This window comes from Homarus americanus, unplaced genomic scaffold (genome assembly GCF_018991925.1).
Source record: "Homarus americanus isolate GMGI-L3 unplaced genomic scaffold, GMGI_Hamer_2.0 scaffold24260, whole genome shotgun sequence".
NCBI classification, from domain to species: domain Eukaryota; kingdom Metazoa; phylum Arthropoda; class Malacostraca; order Decapoda; family Nephropidae; genus Homarus; species Homarus americanus.
The window spans coordinates 4,515,746-4,540,171 of record NW_024721079.1 but is presented as its reverse complement, the minus strand read 5'-3'; the positions used below and the strand labels follow the sequence as shown (position 1 = coordinate 4,540,171).

At 38.7% G+C, this 24,426-nt stretch overlaps 1 protein-coding gene across 1 annotated transcript in view; it reads left to right on the top strand.

Moving 5' to 3' along the window:
• Positions 1–5,032: 5,032 nt before the first annotated feature.
• The window catches only part of LOC121861342 (CCN family member 5-like), a 47,287-nt gene continuing 27,893 nt past the window's right edge, over positions 5,033–24,426 (top strand). The window contains exons 1-3 of the mRNA XM_042358991.1: positions 5,033–5,065; positions 8,362–8,496; positions 21,875–21,943. Of these exons, the coding sequence (XP_042214925.1) occupies positions 5,033–5,065; positions 8,362–8,496; positions 21,875–21,943 (237 nt within the window). The remainder of the gene's footprint in view (positions 5,066–8,361; positions 8,497–21,874; positions 21,944–24,426) is intronic.

Below are 24,426 nucleotides of genomic sequence, written 5' to 3'. Positions count from 1 at the left end.
TACATGCACCAACAGCAGCACAAAGACAAACAAACATAAAGCACATTATAGTTACATGCACTAACTAGCAGCACAAAGACAAAACAAACATAAAGCACATTATAGTTACATGCACTAACTACAGCACAAAGGCAAACAAACATAAAGCACATTATAGTTATATGCACTCAACTAGCAGCACAAAGGCAAACAAATATAAAGCACATTATAGTTACATGCACTAACTAGCAGCACAAAGACAAACAAATATAAAGCATATTATAGTTACATGCACTAACTAGCAGCACAAAGGCAAACAATTATAAAGCACATTATAGTTACATGCACTAACTAGCAGCACAAAGACAAACAAACATAAAGCACATTATAGTTACATGCACTAACTAGCAGCACAAAGGCAAACAAACATAAAGCACATTATAGTTACATGCACTAACTAGCAGCACAAAGGCAAACAAATATAAAGCACATTATAGTTACATGCACTAACTAGCAGCACAAAGACAAACAAATATAAAGCACATTATAGTTACATGCACTAACTAGCAGCACAAAGACAAACACATATAAAGCACATTATAGTTACATGCACTAACTAGCAGCACAAAGACAAACAAACATAAAGCACATTATAGTTACATGCACTAACTAGCAGCACAAAGGCAAACAAACATAAAGCACATTATAGTTACATGCACTAACTAGCAGCACAAAGGCAAACAAATATAAAGCACATTATAGTTACATGCACTAACTAGCAGCATACACAGTACAGTACAGGTACTAACAAACATCAAGCAAAGATTAATAAGATAATAAACTTACTCTTCATTGCTGCAATGTACCATATTGATACAGTGCCTTTAGGTTTAGCATCAACATGAAACAAATAACTATAATAACAATATTTATATATACAGTAATAATTATAATGCAAGTATTAATACGTACTGATTTGCACGTATTCATTATATTTATTTAGAAATCAACTTAAACATTTTATTTTCGTCAGTTAACAATTTTGTTGACTTTTCTATTTTTTTTTATATTTTACAACATTTTATATATCAATTTTACACGACAAAAATATTCAAATTTTTATGTTACAATAAATTGTAACTTACTCACGGTAGTACATAGGTTTATATATTTCGTTTCAACCATTAATGTCATAATTTTCTTGGACACATTTTTACGGGATTACATCAAAAACGTTAGCTATATATTGGCTCTGAAAATTACTTTCACTTCATTCAAATATTCTACTATAACCTAAATTTACCATAAATATGTGAGGATATGAGCTTTCAATTGACTGGTTAAATTGTAGTGTAAGACCCACTGAGTAACCCACTTTATAAATTTATTCTGGGGGTAGATTTATCTCCTCTTTCCAAATATGTAATATAAATTTGTCGAACATTAATAGGAAAAAAGGTACAGCCATTTTATTCTTGTTTTTCGCCTCATAAACCGGTGCAGGTCTGCGACACACGGACTGTTGGTTAGCTATTTTTAGTTACACATTTGAAAAGAGGAGATAAAACTATATAGAATAGGGGGAGTTAGTCGATGGGTGATACTGAATAATAAAGTTCATAACAGTGTAACGAATAAGAGACCTGCCGCCCGAATGGCTAGTAAGCTAAGTGGCGAAATGATAAAGTAAACTGTAATTTAACCGTCACTTTATAAACCAACCACGTGAACTATGAGCTACCAACCACGTGAACTATGAACTATCAACCACGTGAACTATGAACTATCAACCACGTGAACTATGAACTACCAACCACGTGAACTATGAACTGCCAACCACGTGAACTATGAACTACCAACCACGTGACCTATGAACTGCCAACCACGTGAACTATGAACTGCCAACCACGTGAACTATGAACTGCCAACCACGTGAACTATGAACTACCAACCACGTGAACTATGAACTACCAACCACGTGAACTATGAACTGCCAACCACGTGAACTATGAACTGCCAACCACGTGAACTATGAACTGCCAACCACGTGAACTATGAACTGCCAACCACGTGAACTATGAACTACCAACCACGTGAACTATGAACTGCCAACCACGTGAACTATGAACTACCAACCACGTGAATTATGAACTTACCGTTGCCTGTCTTTGGGGAAGAAATGAGTCCAGCACCCTGCAGGGCATATATCATTAAATGCAATAACTTCTGGCAACAGTTAGGCTTTACTCACATTAATTTTATTTATGACAAATATCTATACAACGCTGCTGTACGTATTGTGTATAGTGTTCGAATAACTTTTGCTATGTCAAAAAAAAGTGCCTTAGGTTAGGTTATGTTTCACGATGAACCAATGTTGTGGGTTATTGTACACTATACCGTACAGTATAACCTAACTAAAGCTCTTAGGTTAGCAAATATAGGGAGACATTACTACTCGCAATTATAGGTTATGTGTTGCACACATAACAGAAAATTATTTTTACTCAGACAGGGAGAAGCATTAGCTAAAATTGGAGAGAGAGAGAGAGAGAGAGAGATTTTTTATGAAATTTTGATTTATTTTGCTCACGTAAGAGTACGAGCTTTTTCACTGTATATATTTTTTCTTAATGGTCATCTCAATGCCAGGTGAGCTGTACTGTATGTGTACCACCTAGTGACGAGCGCCCCCTCCCTCCTATCCCCACCGAATGCCCCCCCCTCTATCCCCACGAGTGCCTGGATCAGTGCTCACAACTCTCCTGTATTATAGAACCATTTTCAAGACGCCCTTAACTCAGACCTTTGTATTGTTTCCAGCCAGTCCTACCAGGTGACACTCGGCTGTCTTTCCCACTCCTTACAGGTCAATAAATCGAACCTCAGTCTGAACCAACTTGAAGAATAATCATATATTCATTTTCAACTAATATGGTTTTATCAGAGACGTATATACCAGATTCGGATTGGTGAAAATAGTCGGACTCGTGGACCTGTAGTCTAGTCTATGCTGCAGTGTTAAGCGGCATTTCAGAAGGTCTGCTCCTGTTCTTCATATAGTGTACTGTACATCAACGACTTGTCTCCATAGCTTTCCTCTCTACTGACGATGTTCTTATTTATGCAGATATGGTCACGCTGTCATCCTGATGTGTGAGGTGATAACCACTGAAAAGGAGAAGGAAATCATGTGATGAATTATATGAAGGAAACAGAAACGTAAATTGAATTCAAGAAGAAAGCGAAAAAGAAAGTTATTGGTGTTGAGGTGTGGACCAACTTACCTGAGCAGGTAGCTGAAATAGTCGTTTCCAGCCGTGTTGACCTGCAAGAGATGACCGTACAAGCACTGGCCGAATAAAGACGACCTATTCACAGAGCTTTGAGTTCATTTTATGTTAAAAGTCGCCTGCCTGCTTACTTAGTACCATATAGTGTTGTGAAGAGGAGTAGATCTTGACTATAAAGGCCTGTCAACAGCTCTGATTAGACATTAGAAATATGCATAAATCACAATAAACAGTTTCATTCCATTTTAAATAAATAAAAAGATAAACAAAATTAAGTAGATAACGAAAGTGTTTATCAGGGTGAAGCCTTGAGACGAAATAAGCTGGGGAACAATGTCTCATTCACAACACACTTGAAGGACTGGACCTCATCATAATCTAAACATGAAGGGCGTGTCTTAATATACCGTCAAGCTAACACGAAAATATATTAAAAGAAAATGTTGAAGAAAGAAAAGTGTGAATAAAAGTGGGGTGTTTACACTCATCTCTGAAGGCCGACGTCTGTACAGTATTTTAAATGTTTCTTACGATAAACTATTTTCTCCTGGATTGAATTACGAGAATGTTTGGTTTCAGTCTAGTATCACTGTAATGTTACCTTATTTTGACTTCTCACTCAAGTTAAAAGTGAAGTAATTTAGGTACAATGTCACATTACTACTTTAGCAGAGTTGGAACATACAGTCTCCTGGAGATATCTTGCTGATGCCATAAGGTTTTACTTCATATTAGCAACTAAGGTCTTTAAACACGTATTTAAGTCATCAATAATCAAGAAAAATACATCAATGAATGGGAAGTTTTACCAAAATACCTGAACGGCCCTAACTACCTTAACTTAACCAGGACAAACTAGCCTACCCTAACTTTCATAAACTACCAAAGCCCCAGTGTTCACCTCTCCACCAATATAACACAGGTACTTTATTTGTTTATGTCCACCATTCGCGCACAACTTTAAAGAGGCGAGAGATTTTGTGTTAAGGGAGTGAATCACACATTCCTGATTTTGGGGCTTAAAAACGATTTTCATAAAATTTGGTTAACTCCCATCGTCTCCAATACACGACAGCCATCAGCCTATATTTATGTTATTACTGTTCTCATTTAATTACTCGTCACGCAATTTTTTATTATATATAGAAATCTAGTTCTATTAAAATGTCTCTTAACTCTCATTTGTCATTTTTTAATATTTTTAAAAATATTTAGACACTAAAAACAGATATGATTTTTCGAAATGCCAATAATAAGAATTATGCTACAGTATCATAACGACGTACAGTGCACTTGTTCATACTGAATCACGTCATACACTGCAACAACAGTAATGAAAATGAAGATTATCCCTCCATAGTTAAGAGGCCCACACCCCTCCACCCCACAGATAAGACTCCCTCACCACCACCACCACCACAGAGAAAACGTGGCCCCGCCTGTGGTCATGTAAATACAAAATGTCCTTCTAGACTCCCCGCGACTTTGGGAGAAACTTATGTGTTTTAATATGTGAGCGTTGACACAAATGTTGGAGAGAAAGAAATATAAATATGGCATAAATAGGTCGCAGGGGATTGGTGAGTTGTGGTGTAGTTAAGAGCAGTGCGGGAGAGAGACACATGCATGTAAAGTAAATACAATTTTTACTGTAGCTTCTGGATGGTTGGACGACCTATCTGAGGGGCCCGAGAATACTTAATGCAGAAAACGTCTTAACATTTACCAGCGTACAAGAGAGAAAGGTCCAAGACTAATGAATGAGGATCTCTGGTGATAAACACATGGATACAGTATGTCGGTGGTGTAAACAAACAACAGATCGAGAGTATAGAGACTAGAATGTCAATGCCGTTGTCCTGGGTGAAGCAAATGATATCACGAGAATTGTGAAATATATATTTACAAAAGTAACAGTGAGTCTTAAGAGTAAAAACAAGTAAACAGTAGGAGAAGTACAGCAGCAGGAAGGAGGTGAACCTAGCAGGAAACAGATCAAGTACCAAGGGAGCTGCTGGCGGGGATGAAGGGAGTGACATGTGGCTCTCAGGCTATAGTACATAACAGGCCTAGAATACCTGTCTCACCTGTAGGCGTATGAGTGGACTTTACCTGTAGGAAACACCCGAGGCTGAGACAGGGACGAGAAGCATTGAAGAGGGACACAGACACCTGGCATGACATTCACACTCGCCAATACTTGAAGACAGTGAAGGTGTGACATTTGCATCAACGATTTTTCTAAGGTTCTCGAGAAATATTCTTTTTAATGTTATTAAATTTCCAAATACTGTAGCTTCACCTGCCACTGATTAAAATTACTGGAGCCATGTATTAATTTCCGGCAGTCTGACGTCGCACCTGCAGCCCAGCTCAGGTGACCAGGTAAACATTAATCTTTGTAAGTATACCTGTAATTTACCTTTCTTGTATGGTATATAACTTAAAAGTAAATCAAACGGCCAGCAGGGTATAATATGACTGGTAAGCTTATATACAGTGTTTCGTTATATCGAGGACTGGCAGTGATGTTGTAAGGGGATGGATGACCGATATACATAAAAGTCAAAAGTTGTATCAAACAGCCAGCAAAATGGACCATTAGTACTTCAGGCAGTAATATCTCATTATACTAAGCACATTAGACTAAGTACATTTGCACGGAACATTAATTAACCAGGTTTCATGGCCGAAATAATATAATTACTATTGATAGAGATGTACAATATTATGTGTATTGTTATAGTTACTCGATAAAAACAATCTCTTTGTCCCTATAGGCTGGCAGAGAGAAAATGATCTAATACTACGACATATTTTACAGAATATTGGGAAAACTCATTAAACAGTATCCACAGCCTCGTAACATTTAACAGTAATCCACAGCCTCGTAATATTTAACAGTAATCCACAGTATAGTAATATTTAACAGTATCCACAGTATAGTAATATTTAACAGTATCCACAGCCAAGTAATATTAACGGTATCCACACACACATCAGTTTGAAACATACATACATTATACACTGCTAAAAAAACACACACACATTAATTCAAACAAACATACAAATTAATCAAAAAATACATAAGCTACACATCAAGAGTGAAAATCATACATACACATTAATGAAAGAATCAACAGTCAACACCTATTACTCTCGTCCATGATAGAAATATATTAGGTGTCACTGTCGGCTCGTCTAAACCAAATTTCATTACATAAAGTATTTAAAAAAAAATGTGGTGTATATACATATATTATTTTCATTTATTTTTTTATCTGGTAGGACTGATATACATGCAGTGGGTTTATTAATTATTATTTATTATATGATAAGTTGTATCACATTTTAATGGGCTACTTGATAAGTTTTAATGGTATTATTTTTTTATTAGTTATTTGTTAATTTAGTGTTGGCAAGTATATACCATTATAAGCGGTATGTGAGCTGTGGTGTAATGGTGTTCATACTCGCTTCGCATCCTAGTGATGCTGGGTTCGATCCCTGGGTAAATTGGTCATCGCCTTTTTCTTCAGTCTACCCACCAGTAAATGGGAACTGATGGATCGTTTTCTTGGGTAATGATTAACCAGTGCGGTTGGCTACCTATCCGGTCCTTCCTTCATACTGAACTAACAAGAAACTTCCGCCTTGGTGGCCGCCTTAATACCGGCCATCAGATATCTTAAGTTCACCTTCATAACATCTCTCCTTATATGAATTATAAGAAAATGACAAACCACACTGATGACGATCTTTAATATTATACAAAAATATACCAATAACAACCCTAACGTTTATACAAGGATATAATTTAACTACCATTCTGCCTTTCCTACAGTATATAACGACAACTCAAATGAAATACATAGAAGAGAAAAAAAATGTGTAGATGATTGTAAAGCAAGGAACAGCGAGCAACACATGGCCCAGCAGAGCTCCCCTGCAGGAAGCGCGGACCATTTAAACCCCCTTGTAGCGGGTGAATGCTATTTTGTTCACCTGTTTTCATATTTTATGCAACGTTTTCAATAAGTGAAGAAGGTTAACCAATTTACTATATTTCTTTGTTTTGTTACTTTACACCTTCACTCATACAGGGAGTCGGAGGGAGTGGAAAATAACCGACCCACGAATAGTTTACAAAATATATGGACACGGATTATAACAACACTACTTACGTTAAGAATATATTGGATACCGTGTATATATAAAAAAAAAAAACATGCGCCTTAACTATACGTAACATAAAAAGGAGCTACGTATTACTGTCTTCATATAAGTCAATAATACCTTAACATTATAAAAAGATGCTGGCCTCCTCTAACCTCTCGTTATCAGAGGTTTATATAACATTGATGAACAAACCAGCGGGGTAGTGGTCGCTTAGGTGGATGTGTGATAGTTCGTCCTAGGTGACTAGTGTTGAGGTCGTGTTGTGGTGACAGCCTTTATCACCTGACGCGGCCAGTGTTGGTTGTTTCATCAGTAGCTCATTACCCCAGGGATATTAAGTATTCTCGGTTTACCTGAAGATTAGACACCCCAGTTTTATTTTTTTACCTGATGATTTAACACCCTAACGCTAACCTAACCTAACCCAACTTACCCTACCGCTAACCTAACCTAACTTACTCTAACGCTAACCTAACCTAACCTGACTTACCCTGACGCTAACCTAATTTAACTTAACTTTACCAAACCTAACTTTACCAAACCTAACTTAACCTAACCTAACGCTATCCTAATTTAAACTAACATAACCGAACACCAACTTAAGTTAACCTAACGCTATCCTAATTTAAACTAACATAACCGAACACCAACTTAACTTAACCTAACGCTATCCTAATTTAAACTAACATAACCGAACACCAACTTACCTTAACCTAACGCTATCCTAATTTAAACTAACATAACCGAACACCAACTTACCTTAACCTAACACCCTCAGGTAGAGTTACAGTGTTTAATCATCAAGTGAAATAATCTGAAGGTGGGACTAAATTTCAGGTAATTCATATTTTCGACAACAATCCATCAAGGTCAACATAACTAACACTTTTCTCTTGTTTTCGTGTTACAGATGGGTGGCGTGGCAGGCGTGGTGGTGGTGTGGTGCGTGTTGGCGTGGGCGGAAGGCGTGGTGAGCCAGCGCGCGCCCTGCTACCACTGTGACCTGCTCAAGGATACACACCCACAAGCCACCTCCTTCACCGCGGTAAGTACACTCATATTCTTCTACACCCCAGCCCCTATACTCTGCGTTAATACACACACACACACACACACACACACACACACACACACACATACAGTATATACATTATACTCTTGATCATCATAACTTATAAAACCTTTTCTCACGTACGTCCACAATCTGCAGTCTTTCCTCCACACCACTTGAGCGCCTCCAAACTTCTCCCAGTAATTTCATCGGTCCATTTAGTGTTTGGTCTTATTTCTTTAATCTCATGGAACCTATATGAGTTGGTCCTCTCTTGGTCTCGTCTTAGGTCAATATGGTCCAGTCTCTGCCCTTTATTATTATTATTATTATTATTATTATTATTATTATTATTATTATTATTATTATTATTATTATTATTATTATTATTATTATTTTATTAATATTTTTTGTTTTTTTAAAATTTGACCTTTATGTAATAGTCTTTATTTTTAGGGGGTTCAGATATGACTGTTGTTCTAAGGTTTAAATGTTTCTGTATAATCGTCTTTCAGGGGATGGGATTATTTTTTTTTTGGGGGGGTGGGGGTTAATTGGTGTGTTTAATTACCTCTATTAGGGGTAGGGAGAGGGAGGGAAGGAGGGATTTGTGAGCGAGTTTCGGTTAGGTTAGGTTAAATTTTTTCTGTCTCGTTATTTTCGTTACTGATTCATCATTATCCTCATCCTTTTTCATTATTATTATTATTAACATCTTCACTAATCATCATTATTTTCACAATCATTATTACCATCACCAATCTTCTTCATCATCACCACCACCATCATCATTATCACAATTAAGATCAACACCATCATCATTACACTATCACCACTACCACCACCATCACTATCACCACCACCACCCTCCTACACAACAGGATAAAGAAGGCGCCTCTTCCCCATACCTTGGCTTGAGTCTCCCCTTCCACACACGGCTCCTCCATTTTCTTTAATCAACTTCAGCTCAAATCATTCCCTTCCCTCTTCGGTTCTTATCACCTAATTTCTTATTCACCTATTGATACATATGTTTCTTTTTATATACAGTATATGTGTGTTAATGAACCTAAGGATACATAATATATTGTAAGCGGTGTGGTAGTATATCGTGTTGCCCAGAAGGAAAACTAACTATCGCTTGCCACCATAAAGTAAGTTTTGCTAACTATCGTCTTCTCTGTCGATATTGAATGTAAAATTTTCCCCCTCCCAGCAAGAAAGAAAGAATATGAAAGACTTGCACGAACTTTGGTAATCAATTATAATTTCACTAATGACGAACAGATTGCCATCATTTAGCGACTAATGGCACAAGCTCGATGGTAATAAAACCATGATTTGATTTTTTTTCTCCGCCATTATGGAAGTATGACTTGAAACTTCTTACTCACTGTCCCAGCCATCCATCATCCGGTATTAGGAAATTTATTGTCAAAGTTTGTGAGGAAATTATTGATGATAATCGAATTTGGTTCTAAGATGCATTAATTGTACCGTACTACACCTTCTGTGCTGTTCACCCTCACCTGTGGGCACCGAGACACATACAGATATACAATACATACATGCAAGACACACAACACGCCGGTAAGTGCAGTGTATACAGAACATTTTCATATGTATATTTATGGCATGCATATACTACACACACATATAGTGTAAGTGTATGTATGTATGTATGTATGTATGCATGTATGTATGTATGTATGTATGTATGTATGTATGTATGTATGTATGTATGTATGTACTGTATGTCTTGTCATACTACTGAAAAAATAAAAACAGTTAAAATCTTTGCATGTTTACTTAATTATTACTTCACCTTTCTTTATCAAAATTTACAATGAATTGTTTTGGTCCGTCAGTGACATTCTCCGTCATTGTAAAAGCCACACGTAGAGCTGCACACGCAACTGGATCACGCTGCCTATGTCATCTAGTTAAGATAAATAAAGTTAACAAACAACAACGGATTGTTACTGATTCACCAATTTTATTTCTTAAACTTGTCGATGTTTGACTCTCGTGGGGCGTGAAGCACGAAGTCTGGTCCACAGAGAGAAGAAAACACACACACACACACACACACACACACACACACACACACACACACACACACACACATATATTCCATAACATATCCAACAACACAGACAGATTCCCTCCCCTAAAAAAAAATCAACAACAACAACATGACACTTTGAACCAACCAATAAAACAAACACAACAAACAAAACATAAGCGAGGAACCCCTGTAATCTTTCTCCCAACCTAAACGTTAATTCGATTCTCTTTTCTAACTAACTTTTGGAATTTTTGTTGATCCCGGGTACAAGAGAGATTGTTGGTCCCCAGGATGGATGAACTTCCCTCGAGTTTGTTCTGGGGGATCAAGAATCACTCACTGCTGATGTCAAGGCTAAGGCAGTTGTGACCTAGAACGACAAAAACTATTGTCACATATGATCGTCAGTGTCAGATGAGCCGTGACCCAAAATATGTGGACAGAAATTCATTCGTAAATTTGAGTAAAATTTTTTTTGGGGGGGATTAGCTGATGAGAAGACACCCCAGATTATTTCACCTGAGGATTACAGGTTATTTCACCTGAAGATTAACCACCATAACGCTACCATCATTAATAGCTAAGGTAACACACACACACACACACACACACACACATCTTGGCCTCACTGAGTCATTTTAGGGCCAGTTCACAATAATATTTCCCTCACTTGCGGTGTTTTGTGTCGTAAAATTACCAGTAATGGCTTTAAAAGGCCCAGACCGCCAGAGATATTGGTTAGTAATATCTATGTATTTTAAAACAATACAGGTGAGGCAGTACGAGTCTAATTAAGCCTTATGATTTAATATTTCAAGTCTAATATCCGTAATTTACTCGTTATTCATTTTAATGTATAAATAACAATAATGTGTGGTCTTATAATTTAAGGACCCATACTTAAAATGCCAAATCATAAGGCTTAATTAGGATCATACTTCCTTACCTATATTGGCTGGGAATTACGGGAATTATTAGATTTAAAACGTTAAATCATGTTTCCTAAATGAGAATTATATTTCGATATTGAGTTAAAAATAAATAATGAAGGCAGATATTGTGATTACTTACCCGATTAATGCGATTACTTTACCTTAGATTAATGACGATTACTTTACCTTATTGTTTAATGGTTACCGATTACGCTGCGATTATAATTAGCCTTATTGTTATAGCGATTAATGGCGATTACTTTACCTTATTGTTATAACAATTAATGACGATTACTTTACCTTATTGTTATAACGATTAATGACGATTACTTTACCTAATTGTTATAACGATTAATGACGATTACTTTTCCTTGTCTATCTATCTATCTATCTACTCGTATTTATCGATCTATCTATCTACTCGTATTTATCGATCTACCTATCTAATATACTATAGGACTAGGCGTGTGTCTGTCAGTCTGTTCTGGGCAGCCGAAACGGCACAATCGTTTTTCATCAAACTTGGTGGAAAAACCGCAAAAAAATTCATAGAGTGGAATAAACCTGGTCCCATGACGATGGTTTCTTTAGGAAGGCATTAATTAACCATTTTATTTACGATGGAAAACGATGCAAGTCTACGGACTTGGCGCACCCTCATTCGCTGTACGCTAGCCAAGCACAAGCGTTCAAACTTTCACTGGGCACACCGCAATCTCTTGTATCTATCTATCTATCTATCTATCTATCTATCTATCTATCTTTCTATCTAATTACATACCATAATATTGTATAACATCATATCAACTTTTATTCATTCATACATCTAGTTTTTCATTTATATATACAACTCCTGCAACACTTACATCAATTTATATAGTTTTTTAACTCTTCTCTGGATACTGACTTCAATTTCGCTCCGTCTCTTCGTTATTGAATTTATTGTTATTGACTTGAACACAATGACAATATCTATCACCTTAATTGCTCTTTTACTTATATCGGGCGGATTAAAGGAGGAGGAGGAGGAGGAGGAGGAGGAGGAGGAGGAGGTGTAGAGACAATTAGACGGTTGAGATAAAGATTAGATTTTTTATACACACACATATGCACTTAATGCACACACACACACACACACACACACACACACACACACACACACACACACACACACACACACACACACACACACACACACACACACACACACACACACACACACACACTACATTAAGCACAGAACATAAACACTATACCTGACTCATCATCGTTCACCTCTTACCTCAGAACAGTATTTATAATCATCCCGATAATAAATTTAAAACATCGAGACTATACGATAATTTTTCATCCTAATTATCCTCCCCGTCTGATCATTTTTCTCTCTGGGTTAATAACAAATGATTAATAAAGAATGATAATGAAGGACATGATTATAGGGCGGAAGGATCAATGATTAATGAAGGAGAACAGAAATGGCCTGAAGATGGTGGGATGTTGGGCCCAAAATACGACCTAATCATCTTCTAGGTCATATTTATAATTAAACTCATTAATAATCCGGGTCTTCCATCTCCCTTGGTAAGACGGATTTATGTACCTTTACTGTTGCTGATGAGGTGACCGTGCCTATTGACTGTTGTTTTGTCTTACTGTCATGCCAGAGACTGTTAACTGTGTTGGTCTACCTCACTGTCATGCCAGAGACTGTTAAGTGTGTTGGTCTACCTCACTGTCATGCCAGAGACTGTTAAGTGTGTTGGTCGACCTCACTGTCATGCCAGAGACTGTTAACTGTGTTGGTCTACCTCACTGTCATGCCAGGGCTATTAACTGTGTTGGTCTACCTCAGTGTCATGCCAGAGACTGTGGTAAGTGTGTTGGTCTACCTCACTGTGTCATGCCAGAGACTGTGCTGTGTTTAGTCTACCTCCCACTGTCATGCAGGGAACTGTTAAGTGTGTTGGTCTACCTCACTGTCATGCCAGAGACTGTTAAATATGTGATCTCACTATTTTGAGACTTCTGTGTTGTCTCATGCTCATGGTAGTCTACTATAATTGTGCTGCCAGAGACTGTTAACTGTGTTGGTCTACCTCAGTGTCATGCCAGAGACTGTTAAATGTGTTGGTCCTCTGCTGTCATGCCAGAGACTGTTCAGTGCTGGTCTACCTCACTGTCATACCAGACTGTTAAGTGTGGTGGTCTCTACCTCACTGTCATGCTTAGAGACTGTTAAGTGTGTTGGTCTACCTCAGTGTCATGCAGAGACTGTGCTGTGTTAAGTCTGCCTCACTGTCATGCCAGAGACTGTTAACTGTGTTGGTCTACCTCACTGTCATGCCAGAGACTGTTAAGTGTGTTGGTCTACCTCACTGTCATACCAAAGACTGTTAACTGTGTTGGTCTACCTCACTGTCATGCCAGAGACTGTTAACTGTGTTGGTCTACCTCACTGTCATGCCAGAGACTGTTAACTGTGTTGGTCTACCTCACTGTCATGCCAGAGACTGTTAACTGTGTTGTTCTACCTCACTGTCATGCCAGAGACTGTTAACTGTGTTGGTCTACCTCACTGTCATGCCAGAGACTGTTAAGTGTGTTGGTCTACCTCACTGTCATACCGAAGACTGTTAACTGTGTTGGTCTACCTCACTGTCATGCCAGAGACTGTTAACTGTGTTGGTCGACCTCAGTGTCATGCCAGAGACTTTTAACTGTGTTGGTCTACCTCACTGTCATGCCAGAGACTGTTAAGTGTGTTGTTCTACCTCACTGTCATGCCAGATACTGTTAACTGTGTTGTTGTACCTAAATGTCATGTCAGAGACTGTTGACTGTGTATCGTCATGCCTCAGGGTCATGACGCACACACACACACAGGTAGAGAGACTCCCAACATGACATTAATGACACACAGATGATAAGTTCAACTTCACTATGATGAACACTCGGTAACCTCCCCCTGCTACCTGTACCAGCACCACCTCCAAGCTATTACCGGGTTATGACTTCAGATAAACAGATTGGTGGACGTTTTTTCATCACGATCCTATAATTCTTAACCATACAGTACGCCTACCTCAAGTTTATTAACCATACAGTACGCCTACCTCAAGTTTATTAACCATACAGTACGCCTTCCTCAAGTTTATTAACCATACAGTACGCCTACCTCAAGTTTATTAACCATACAGTACGCCTACCTCAAGTTTATTAACCATACAGTACGCCTAACTCAAGTTTATTAACCATACAGTACGCCTACCTCAAGTTTATTAACCATACAGTACGCCTACCTCAAGTTTATTAACCATACAGTACGCCTAACTCAAGTTTATTAACCATACAGTACGCCTACCTCAAGTTTATTAACCATACAGTACGCCTACCTCAAGTTTATTAACCATACAGTACGCCTACCTCAAGTTTATTAACCATACAGTACGCCTAACTCAAGTTTATTAACCATACAGTACGCCTACCTCAAGTTTATTAACCATACAGTACGCCTACCTCAAGTTTATTAACCATACAGTACGCCTACCTCAAGTTTATTAACCATACAGTACGCCTACCTCAAGTTTATTAACCATACAGTACGCCTACCTCAAGTTTATTAACCATACAGTACGCCTACCTCAAGTTTATTAACCATACAGTACGCCTACCTCAAGTATTCAGACCTCCTCACTGTGATCAGAAGCTAAACAAAACCACATTGATTCTTTTCCTTCAACTTGAGATTTATTATGGACGTAGGTGACTGAGTTACACCCTCAACACTCTTCTTGATTTATTATGTTAGTTAAGGAGATTGAAAAGTCTGTGCTGGTAACCTGCGCAACTTTCCTTACCCTCCTTACTAATTGTCAGCCGTTGAGGAACTACATTCATGGTATAATTGTGGTACAATTGTGGTATAATTGAGGTATTTTGTGGTTTAGATGTGGAAGAGTTGTGGTATGTATATATGTGTATATATGTGTATATATGTGTATATATATATATATATATATATATATATATATATATATATATATATATATATATATATATATATATTGTAAAGTTGTATTTTTGTGGTATAAATGTGGCACAAGTGTGGGTCAGTATTAGCCATTCCGCTGATAGAAGATCCACCAATTCTCAAGTTTTGCCATTCGAAAAATCTACAGCGAAAAAAAAAAACATCATTGTGGCGATAGTGTTGAAGATATCATACAGTGTTGTGGTGCAGAGGTTCAGGCCTGTGAGGAGGTTTGAGCAAAATTATGCATACTTTAATTATCTGGATGAGGGAATGGTAATTCAGCAGGAGGTTATACTGAAACAAATGAGTAACGCCATGGGGTTATAGTAACTCACTCGCCTTACAAGCATCACGCCTTTACTCAACCTATCATCCAGAACCTCATAGTGACTCACTTCTCAACCAACAAGTTATTTCTATCATGTTTTTCCCCCCGATACAAATTTCATTCACTCGTATATTAGTAAGGAGGAACAAGCTCTTCCTACATCACCATTTGTCTCTTTAAAAAAAAATATTCATACGAGGCTCAAGCTAATGAATGTGATCCCTCTCTCCTATGCTCCCCCCCCCTCCCCTTGATTATCACCAACCTGTTTCCTGTACTTGGATTATATACATATATATATATTTTTTTCCTTAGTTATTTTGGGTTCAACTTTTGCTCACTGTCACGTTTCAATGGGCAAACTTTTAACATCATCTAGTTGTGTCCACATTTTCCCGCTAGTTTCCACATCGCCACCAGGAGGATAATGTTCCCTCTCCTCCCACTCCCCCACTCACTCCATTAGTCTCTACTCTTCTTTACCAATTTCCGTAAATAGATTAGGAGCTCTTGTGACGCAGCGTAATATTGGTCTAGTGTTATGTCGGTAACGTTGATGTCATTACTGGGAAGAGTTGCTAGGTATTCTTATTCTTCTTCAATGACAGCTTCATGTATATATATATATATATATATATATATATATATATATATATATATATATATATATATACACACATACATGCACTCATAAAAACGCATAGGCACTCATACACACGCACATTCATTCATTCATACACACACACACACACACACATACACACACACACACACACATACACACACACACACTCACGCAATACCTCTTCTCTCTCTTTATTTGTAATTTAAGTACCAATTATCTCTGTACGCTGAAATATGGTAAAGCGGACACAAGTCAAACTCTACGGTGCTATCCTGCCGCGTTTAACTTACTGCTCCCATAACCTGTGTAAAATATATATCATGTAAGATGGCAGTTATATTGAAGGATTTAAACATATGGAGTAATTGTACTAAACTTTCATGAAACTTTTGCCTTTTATATAATATTTACAGATTATTAATTTTTATCACATGTGTAAATGAAGTTATTAAAGTTTACAAGTGTACTCGGGACTTTATAAACACGCCGTATGCCTCTTTTTAAATTCATATTAAAGAAAAATAATATTTTAATGTAAGAATTTCTTGTTTGCGTTCAGCTAAATAATTCACTAAGATGATATACTCCTGTATATGGTAAAAAATTCAGCCAGCGGAAAAAATTAATTAAAGTGGATTTACCTTAACGTGTGCTCGTTAAAGGTGGATTTATTTTCAATACACACGACTATGAATAGATGCTAATGAGGGGGGAGGGTGATGACTCAGAGTGTAACAAAGTATTAAGGTCACTGACTCACTATAACCTGAATATGGGACCTGACCTTATCTAACCTAACTAACTTATCTTAACCTGTCCAAATTTGACCTTTCCGGAGTATAACCTAACTAAATCTTACTCACCCCTAACCTAACCTTACTTAACCTAACTCACCCCTAACCTAACCTTACTAAACCTAACCTAACTAAATTATAACAAACTCGCCCCTAACCTAACCTAACTTTTCGTACCTCAAGCCTACCTAAAGACAGTCCTAACCTAAATCGTGACCTCACCAAAACATGACCTAAACTAACCTAACCTCCCACTAAGTTTGATATCATCTAACCCAAACTAACTTACCCCTAACCTAACTTAACCTAACCTATTCCCAAAACATAACCCAAACTAACCTAACCTATCCATATATTATAATCTAAACTAACCTAACCTACCTCTAACGTAATCTACCCAAAACATAACGTAACCTAACCTAACCTACCCAAATATAACCTACCTTACCCTACCACTAAACATGATCTAATTTAGCCTGGGGACTCATTGTGACAATTCGGCTGCCGGTCCGGAAATTAGTGTGGCCACCAAAACACCTTGTGGGGGGAGGGGGAGGAGGAGGGGTTGAGGGGGAGGGACATAGGGATAATGTGTGGGTGATGAGGGTGGCTGCCACGCTTATTGGAACCCGATAGTGGTAGTTCTCATCACCGGAACCCATTCATGCCCTCCTCATTCCATCCCCCCTATTAACCTTCCCCCCCACCTCCCCACTTCTGAATTAGCATCATTGACTCAACATCAGCGACTGACTCAACACTAGGGACTGACTCAACACTAGGGACTGACTCAACAAGACAAGAGGAGGACAGGAGAGGATAAGGGGGAGGAGAAGGACAGACGAGGAAAAATATCCTCTTCTCTCTCTCTTCTCCTCCTCCTTCCCTTTCTCCTTGTCCTTCTTGTTCTCCCTCACTTTCTCACCTTCCTTGCATCTCCTTCATTACATATTATATCGTCCTCTTCTCCTCTCTCTTTCTCCTCCACTCATCTCATTCGTGTCCTTCTCCTCGATCAAACCTAACCTAACCTAACCTAACCTAACCCAACCTAACCTGACCTGAAGTGCAAAAATAACTACCTACCACCAGTTCCCAGTAAGTGTCGATTCTGGCCCACATACTCGTATATAAGTTACCAATCATTTAGTCCCTCCGCTTTATTACGAAGAGAGACTCTGGGACAAACACCATTTGTATTCTGTTTGTCTTGGCAAATAATAACACGAAACACTAATTGTCACGAGATTATCATTAGTTTTTTTCTTTCTCTCATTGCACATTACTCAGCAACCTCCTACTGGCGGCGGTGAATATCATCATGTGTGTGTGTGTGTGTGTGTGTGTGTGTGTGTGTGTGTGTGTGTGTGTGTGTGTGTGTGTGTGTGTGTGTGTGTGTGTGTGTTGTGTAGTTGCCTTAATTAAGCTATCAGGACACCACTAGTAGTGAACTTCCCTTGATTACTACACATTATTTTTTTCTTCTTATTTCACTTTAAGATTAAACACTTTAACGCTATCTGGGGGAGAGGGATAGATTAGGTTAGGTTAGGTTAGGTTAGGTTAGGTTAGGTGAAATAAGCTGGGGTGTTTATAATCTTCGTCCACTCGAACACAAAATAATTAAAAGGTAAAACAGTAAAATAAAACCAATAAATAAAGAGAGTGGATAAAGAGGACCAATAACAGCGGAGACCCGAATAGCGATCCCACAACAGACAAGGGATTAGTAAGACAGTGATAAAGAAGAAGAAGAGGGAGCAGAAGGAAGAGGAGGAGTAATAAGAAAGAGGAGGAGGAGGAGGAGGAAGAAGAAGAAAAAGATGGAGGAGGAGGAGAAGTAAAAAGAAGAATAATAGCACAAAAAGAAGAACAAGATCAAGAGATAAACACGAAAATGAAAGCAATAACAATACCGATCCTCCTAACCTCTTATAAGGTGAAGGACACACAACTCATGTCTCACCCCCACACAACTCATGTCTCACCCCCCACACAACTCATGTCTCACCCCCCACACAACTCATGTCTCACCCCCACACAACTCATGTCTCACCCCCCACACAACTCATGTCTCACCCCCACACAACTCATGTCTCACCCCCCTTATGTCCACCCCACAACTCATGTCTCACCCCCCACACAACTCATGTCTCACCCCACACAACTCATGTCTCACCCCCACACAACTCATGTCTCACCCCCCACACAACTCATGTCTCACCCCCCCAACTCATGTCTCACCCCACACAACTCATGTCTCACCCCTCCCCACACACTCTGTCTCACACCCTCCACAACTCATGTCTCACCCCCCCACACAACTCATGTCTCACCCCCCCCACACAACTCATGTCTCACCCCCACACAACTCATGTCTCACCCCCACACAACTCATGTCTCCCCCACCTCTCATGTCTCACCCCCACACAACTCATGTCTCACCCCCCACACAACTCATGTCTCACCCCCCACACAACTCATGTCTCACCCCCACACAACTCATGTCTCACCCCCCACACAACTCATGTCTCACCCCCACACAACTCATGTCCCCTCATGTCAGGAGTACTGTCGGATCACCTGATGATTATCTCCTCATAACTTGATGATTATACACTAATGCTAACCTAACCTAACTTAACTTAATTTAACCCAACCTAACCTAAACTAACCTAATCCCTCCAGGACGCATTAGGGTGTCTAATCTTCAGGTGTTCTGGAGAAACCTCTGTTGGTGACTGGTTAAATGAGCTCACCTCCTAATTGCCCAAACATAATTATTGAGAGAGACGCGGCGGCTGAGTGGATACAGCATTCGCCTCTTGTTGTAAGGGTCACTGGTTCATGCCCCGGAGCACCCTATGTTCACCCAGCTGTAAATGGATAGATACCTAACTTTACAGATGGGAGAGTGAAGGTGGTCGAATACAGTGTCCACAATCCTACCTTTTTACGAATGCACACACGCACACACACACACACACACACACACAAAGGCTTAATCTTCAGTGTACTATATCCACGCTGCCCCTAACTGATGGAATGTCACGAACGAAACAAAGTGACAACACGACAACAACAACAAATAAATGACGCCTGTTGTTGTGATTCATTGCTCAGAAGAGATGATCCGTGTGTGTGTGTGTGTGTGTGTGAGTGTGTGTGTGTGTGTGTGTGTGTGTGTGTGTGTGTGTGTGTGTGTGTGTGTGTGTGTGGTCTTTGTATCTATATATTTATACCAGTTATGTACTATATATGTACGTCTTTCTTTGTGTTTGTAACCAATTGTGTCTTTATATATGTGTCTGTAAATGTGTTCCTGTGAGTATGAGCAAGGGAGATGACACAAGAAGGGTTCACAGCAGTGAGTGAGTGAGTCAACCCGTGAGTAAGTGAGCCACCTCCACCAGTAGCCAGAGCCATGAGCCAGGGTCACCCACCTCTCGGAGTGACATACCACCAACCATTACTGTCCCCCCCACGTTCTTTATTACCTAATATTACCGATTTATTCTCTCAAGTGTTTTGTTAATTTTTATTAGCACAGGAAATTATTCTACATTTATTTCTATAACTGTAGTAATTACTTTCCTTTATTGTAGTTTTTTTTATATATATACGGTGTTAGTTAGCGACTTTATTCGTAAGAGAAAATTTATATAATGTCTGTGATTATTTAAAATGTATTTGATTATTATCATTATTTTTATTATTATTATTATTATTATTATCATTATTATTATTATTATTATTATTAAAGAGGTTAAGAATATACAATTTAGTATATTCTTTTAGTTTAGTTCAAGTTATATAATATTTTCTTCTTGTTTGTTTATATATAGTAACACAGTTGATGAGTGTTCTCTATACGTGTTATTAAATGTTACAAAGAAGACATGTAAACAGAAGTATAAAAGTACACACGAGAATATTAACATACTAGGGCTTGGAAGAGGTACATTATTGTGTGGGCGTGAGCAGTATGGGCGTGAGCAGTGTGGTGTGAATAGTGTGGCTGTGAGCAGTGTGGGCGTGAGCAGTGTGGGAGTGAGTACTGTAGGAGTGAGCAGTGTGGGCGGGCAGGGATGTGTGTGTGTGTGTCGCTGGGCGGGCAGAGGAGAACTAGTATTGGCTACAGGAGAATTAAGATGGGCAACGCACCTGACAGGAACCCGTAATTAAAGACTTGCACTGACAGGCCTGATCACCACTTACCTCACCCACCACCACCACCACAGGCTGCTACTGGTGTGTGGGTGTGTGTGTGTGTGTGTGTGTGTGTGTGTGTGCGTGTGTGCGTGCGTGTGTGTGTGTGTGTGTGCGTGCGTGTGTGCGTGTGTGTGTGTATGTGTGTATGTGTGTGTGTGTATATTTTTTTCTAACTCATTCAAAATATTCATAAATCGAATTGCTTAATAGGTTAAATTATTATTCACCTTTATATTAACTAAATACTATTAAATAAAATCCCACAAAACAAACACAATACCCACAATGATAACAAACTAATACTTTCTTCCTTAAACAGTAACTCATATTCCTCTAAAAACCAATAACAAAACGTTCCTTCATGTTTTGTTTTTGCACAGACGGACGGACGGACGGACGGACGGGTCAACAGAGAAGACAGTCAACATTATCTACAGGAGAGCGGGAAGGTAAAGGCTGTTATTATCAATCATTCGTAGCTTGATTTTTATATTAGCTTAGCTTTTAATTAATTATAGTCATTACACGGAAGGTCATTACATACACCTGGGATCATGTTACTCACTAGGTGTTGGAGTCATGTTACTTACTAGATGCTGGGGTCATGTTACTTACTAGGAGCTGGGGGTCATGTTGCTTACTAGGAGCTGGGGTCATGTTGCTTACTAGGTGCTGGGGTCATGTTGCTTACTAGGTGCTGGGGTCATGTTGCTTACTAGGTGCTGGGGTCATGTTACTTACTAGGTGCTGGGGTCATGTTACTTACTAGGTGCTGGGGTCATGTTACTTACTGGGGGCTGGGGGTCATGTTACTAGGAGCTGGGGTCATGTTACTAGGTGCTGGGGTCATGTTACTTACACTAGGTGCTGGGATCATGTTACTTAGGTGCTGGGGTCATGTTACTACTAGGTGAAGGGGTCATGTTGCTTACTAGGGCTGAGATCATGTGCTTACTAGGTGCTGGGGTCATGTTACTTACTAGGAGCTGGGGTCATGTTACTTACTAGGTGCTGGGGTCATGTTACTTACTAGGTGCTGGAGTCATGTTACTTACTAGGTGCTGGGGTCATGTTACTTACTAGGTGCTGGGGGTCATGTCACTGTCAAGGTGCTGGGATCATGTCACTCACTAGGTGTTGTGGTCAGGTCACTTACCAATTGACCTAAAACAAGAAAGATAAAATAAAAATTATCTCAAAATTCCATTCAACGAAATAAAAAACAACAACAACAACTTTACCATACAAGAATACTATTAACTACCTGAGTACAATGGCACCAACCCCTTGAGTACGAGGACCTTACAGTCATCGTACTCAAAAAAATTGGGCCTAGTATCTTCTTATTCAAAGGTTAAGTTCATCGTACTCCAAAAATTGGGGGTATCGTACTCAAGGGTTAGGTTTAGTGTCATCGTACTCAAATGTTAAAGTAATCGTACTCAAAAGGATAAGTTAACATTTGATCGATTGAACTAGATGAAATAAGAATCCTGTTATAAAAAAGATTACTAATTTTGTTTTTTTTATTATATGTCAGAAAAAACAAGAATGGAAGGACATTTTATATTTTATTTATACATGAAACGAAGGAGAAAGTAGGATCTGGACCTGTCAATCTGATCCACCACCACCACCCATACACAGGTCCTTAGAACACCCACAATGCACCATGATTTATAACAAAAGAATAAAAACCCTATTTAACACAACAGACTATAAAAAAAATATTAACACAACAATACAGACTAAAAACCCTCTTTTATATCCGTTTATTTTTATTTATATATTTTTTTAAACCCTCTAGATTAAAGTCATAAAAATTAAAATTGTAATACACAACCTCGGTGATTATACCAGCGGCTCCCCGTCCATGCAGAGAGAACCGACAATCAAATTACACTCCTTCCCCCCTCCCTTCCCCTCCACCCCTCCCCCCTCCCTTCCCTCCACCTCCCCCCCCCCATATCCCGCCAGCCAGCCAGCCAATGAGGGCACGGCAGTATATGTTGGGTGGGAAGATTGTTATCGATAAAATACATAAATTCGAGCTCATTTTTTTTATCGTATAGTTCTGCCATACCATTAATTCCATAGATGTCAAAAAATTATATCGAAAACGCTGATCAAAAAGCGATTGTGTTTTTCATTACAAAGTTCATCAGGTTTAATTGGTGTGGTGGTGGTCCTCGGCTGCACACACACACACACACACACACACACACACACACACACACACACACCTGACTTGTTTTTTCTAACTTATACGAGTATTTACCTGTATGGTTATTTACCTGTATGGTTATAAGATGATTAGTCACGTGAATCAGAATACCTGTACAATAGAGACAAACTTTCTCACACTCGCATATCTATCTATCTATCTATCTATCTATCTATCCATCTATCTATCTATTTATCTATCTATTTCACCATCATATCATTCATCCTTAAGACTACTAACACCTTTATGTAATTAACCTGTTTCAAAGACTTCCAATAATTAGTCTTAAAATGTCATATGAATATTCTCTTCTCTTTGACTATTTATTTATTTATTACGGCTGAATAGTGTAAAATAATCGTTGGTGAGAGAGACTGAGAAAGCCAGCACGAGAAAGCCAAAGTGCAAACACGTTATTAGAGAAACATGGACGCTAAACCGGAGATGATGAAGGCAAAATTTAATTCTTTTTTTTTTTCATTCTTAAACTTCAGATTTCATTCTCTCGCCAAATGGAAAGTTTTTCTTCATGGGGGAAATAAAGGATCACTGGAGCCATTGTCTACGGTGATGGAACTTGTGATGAAAGATTTGTCGTCGTAATGGTTCTCAAGAGCATCGTCCGCCCTCACATTGTTTTTCATCTCCGGGTGGTGGGTGGTGAGGCTGGAGGATGGTGGGTGGTGAGGGGGTGGTGTGTGTGGTGGA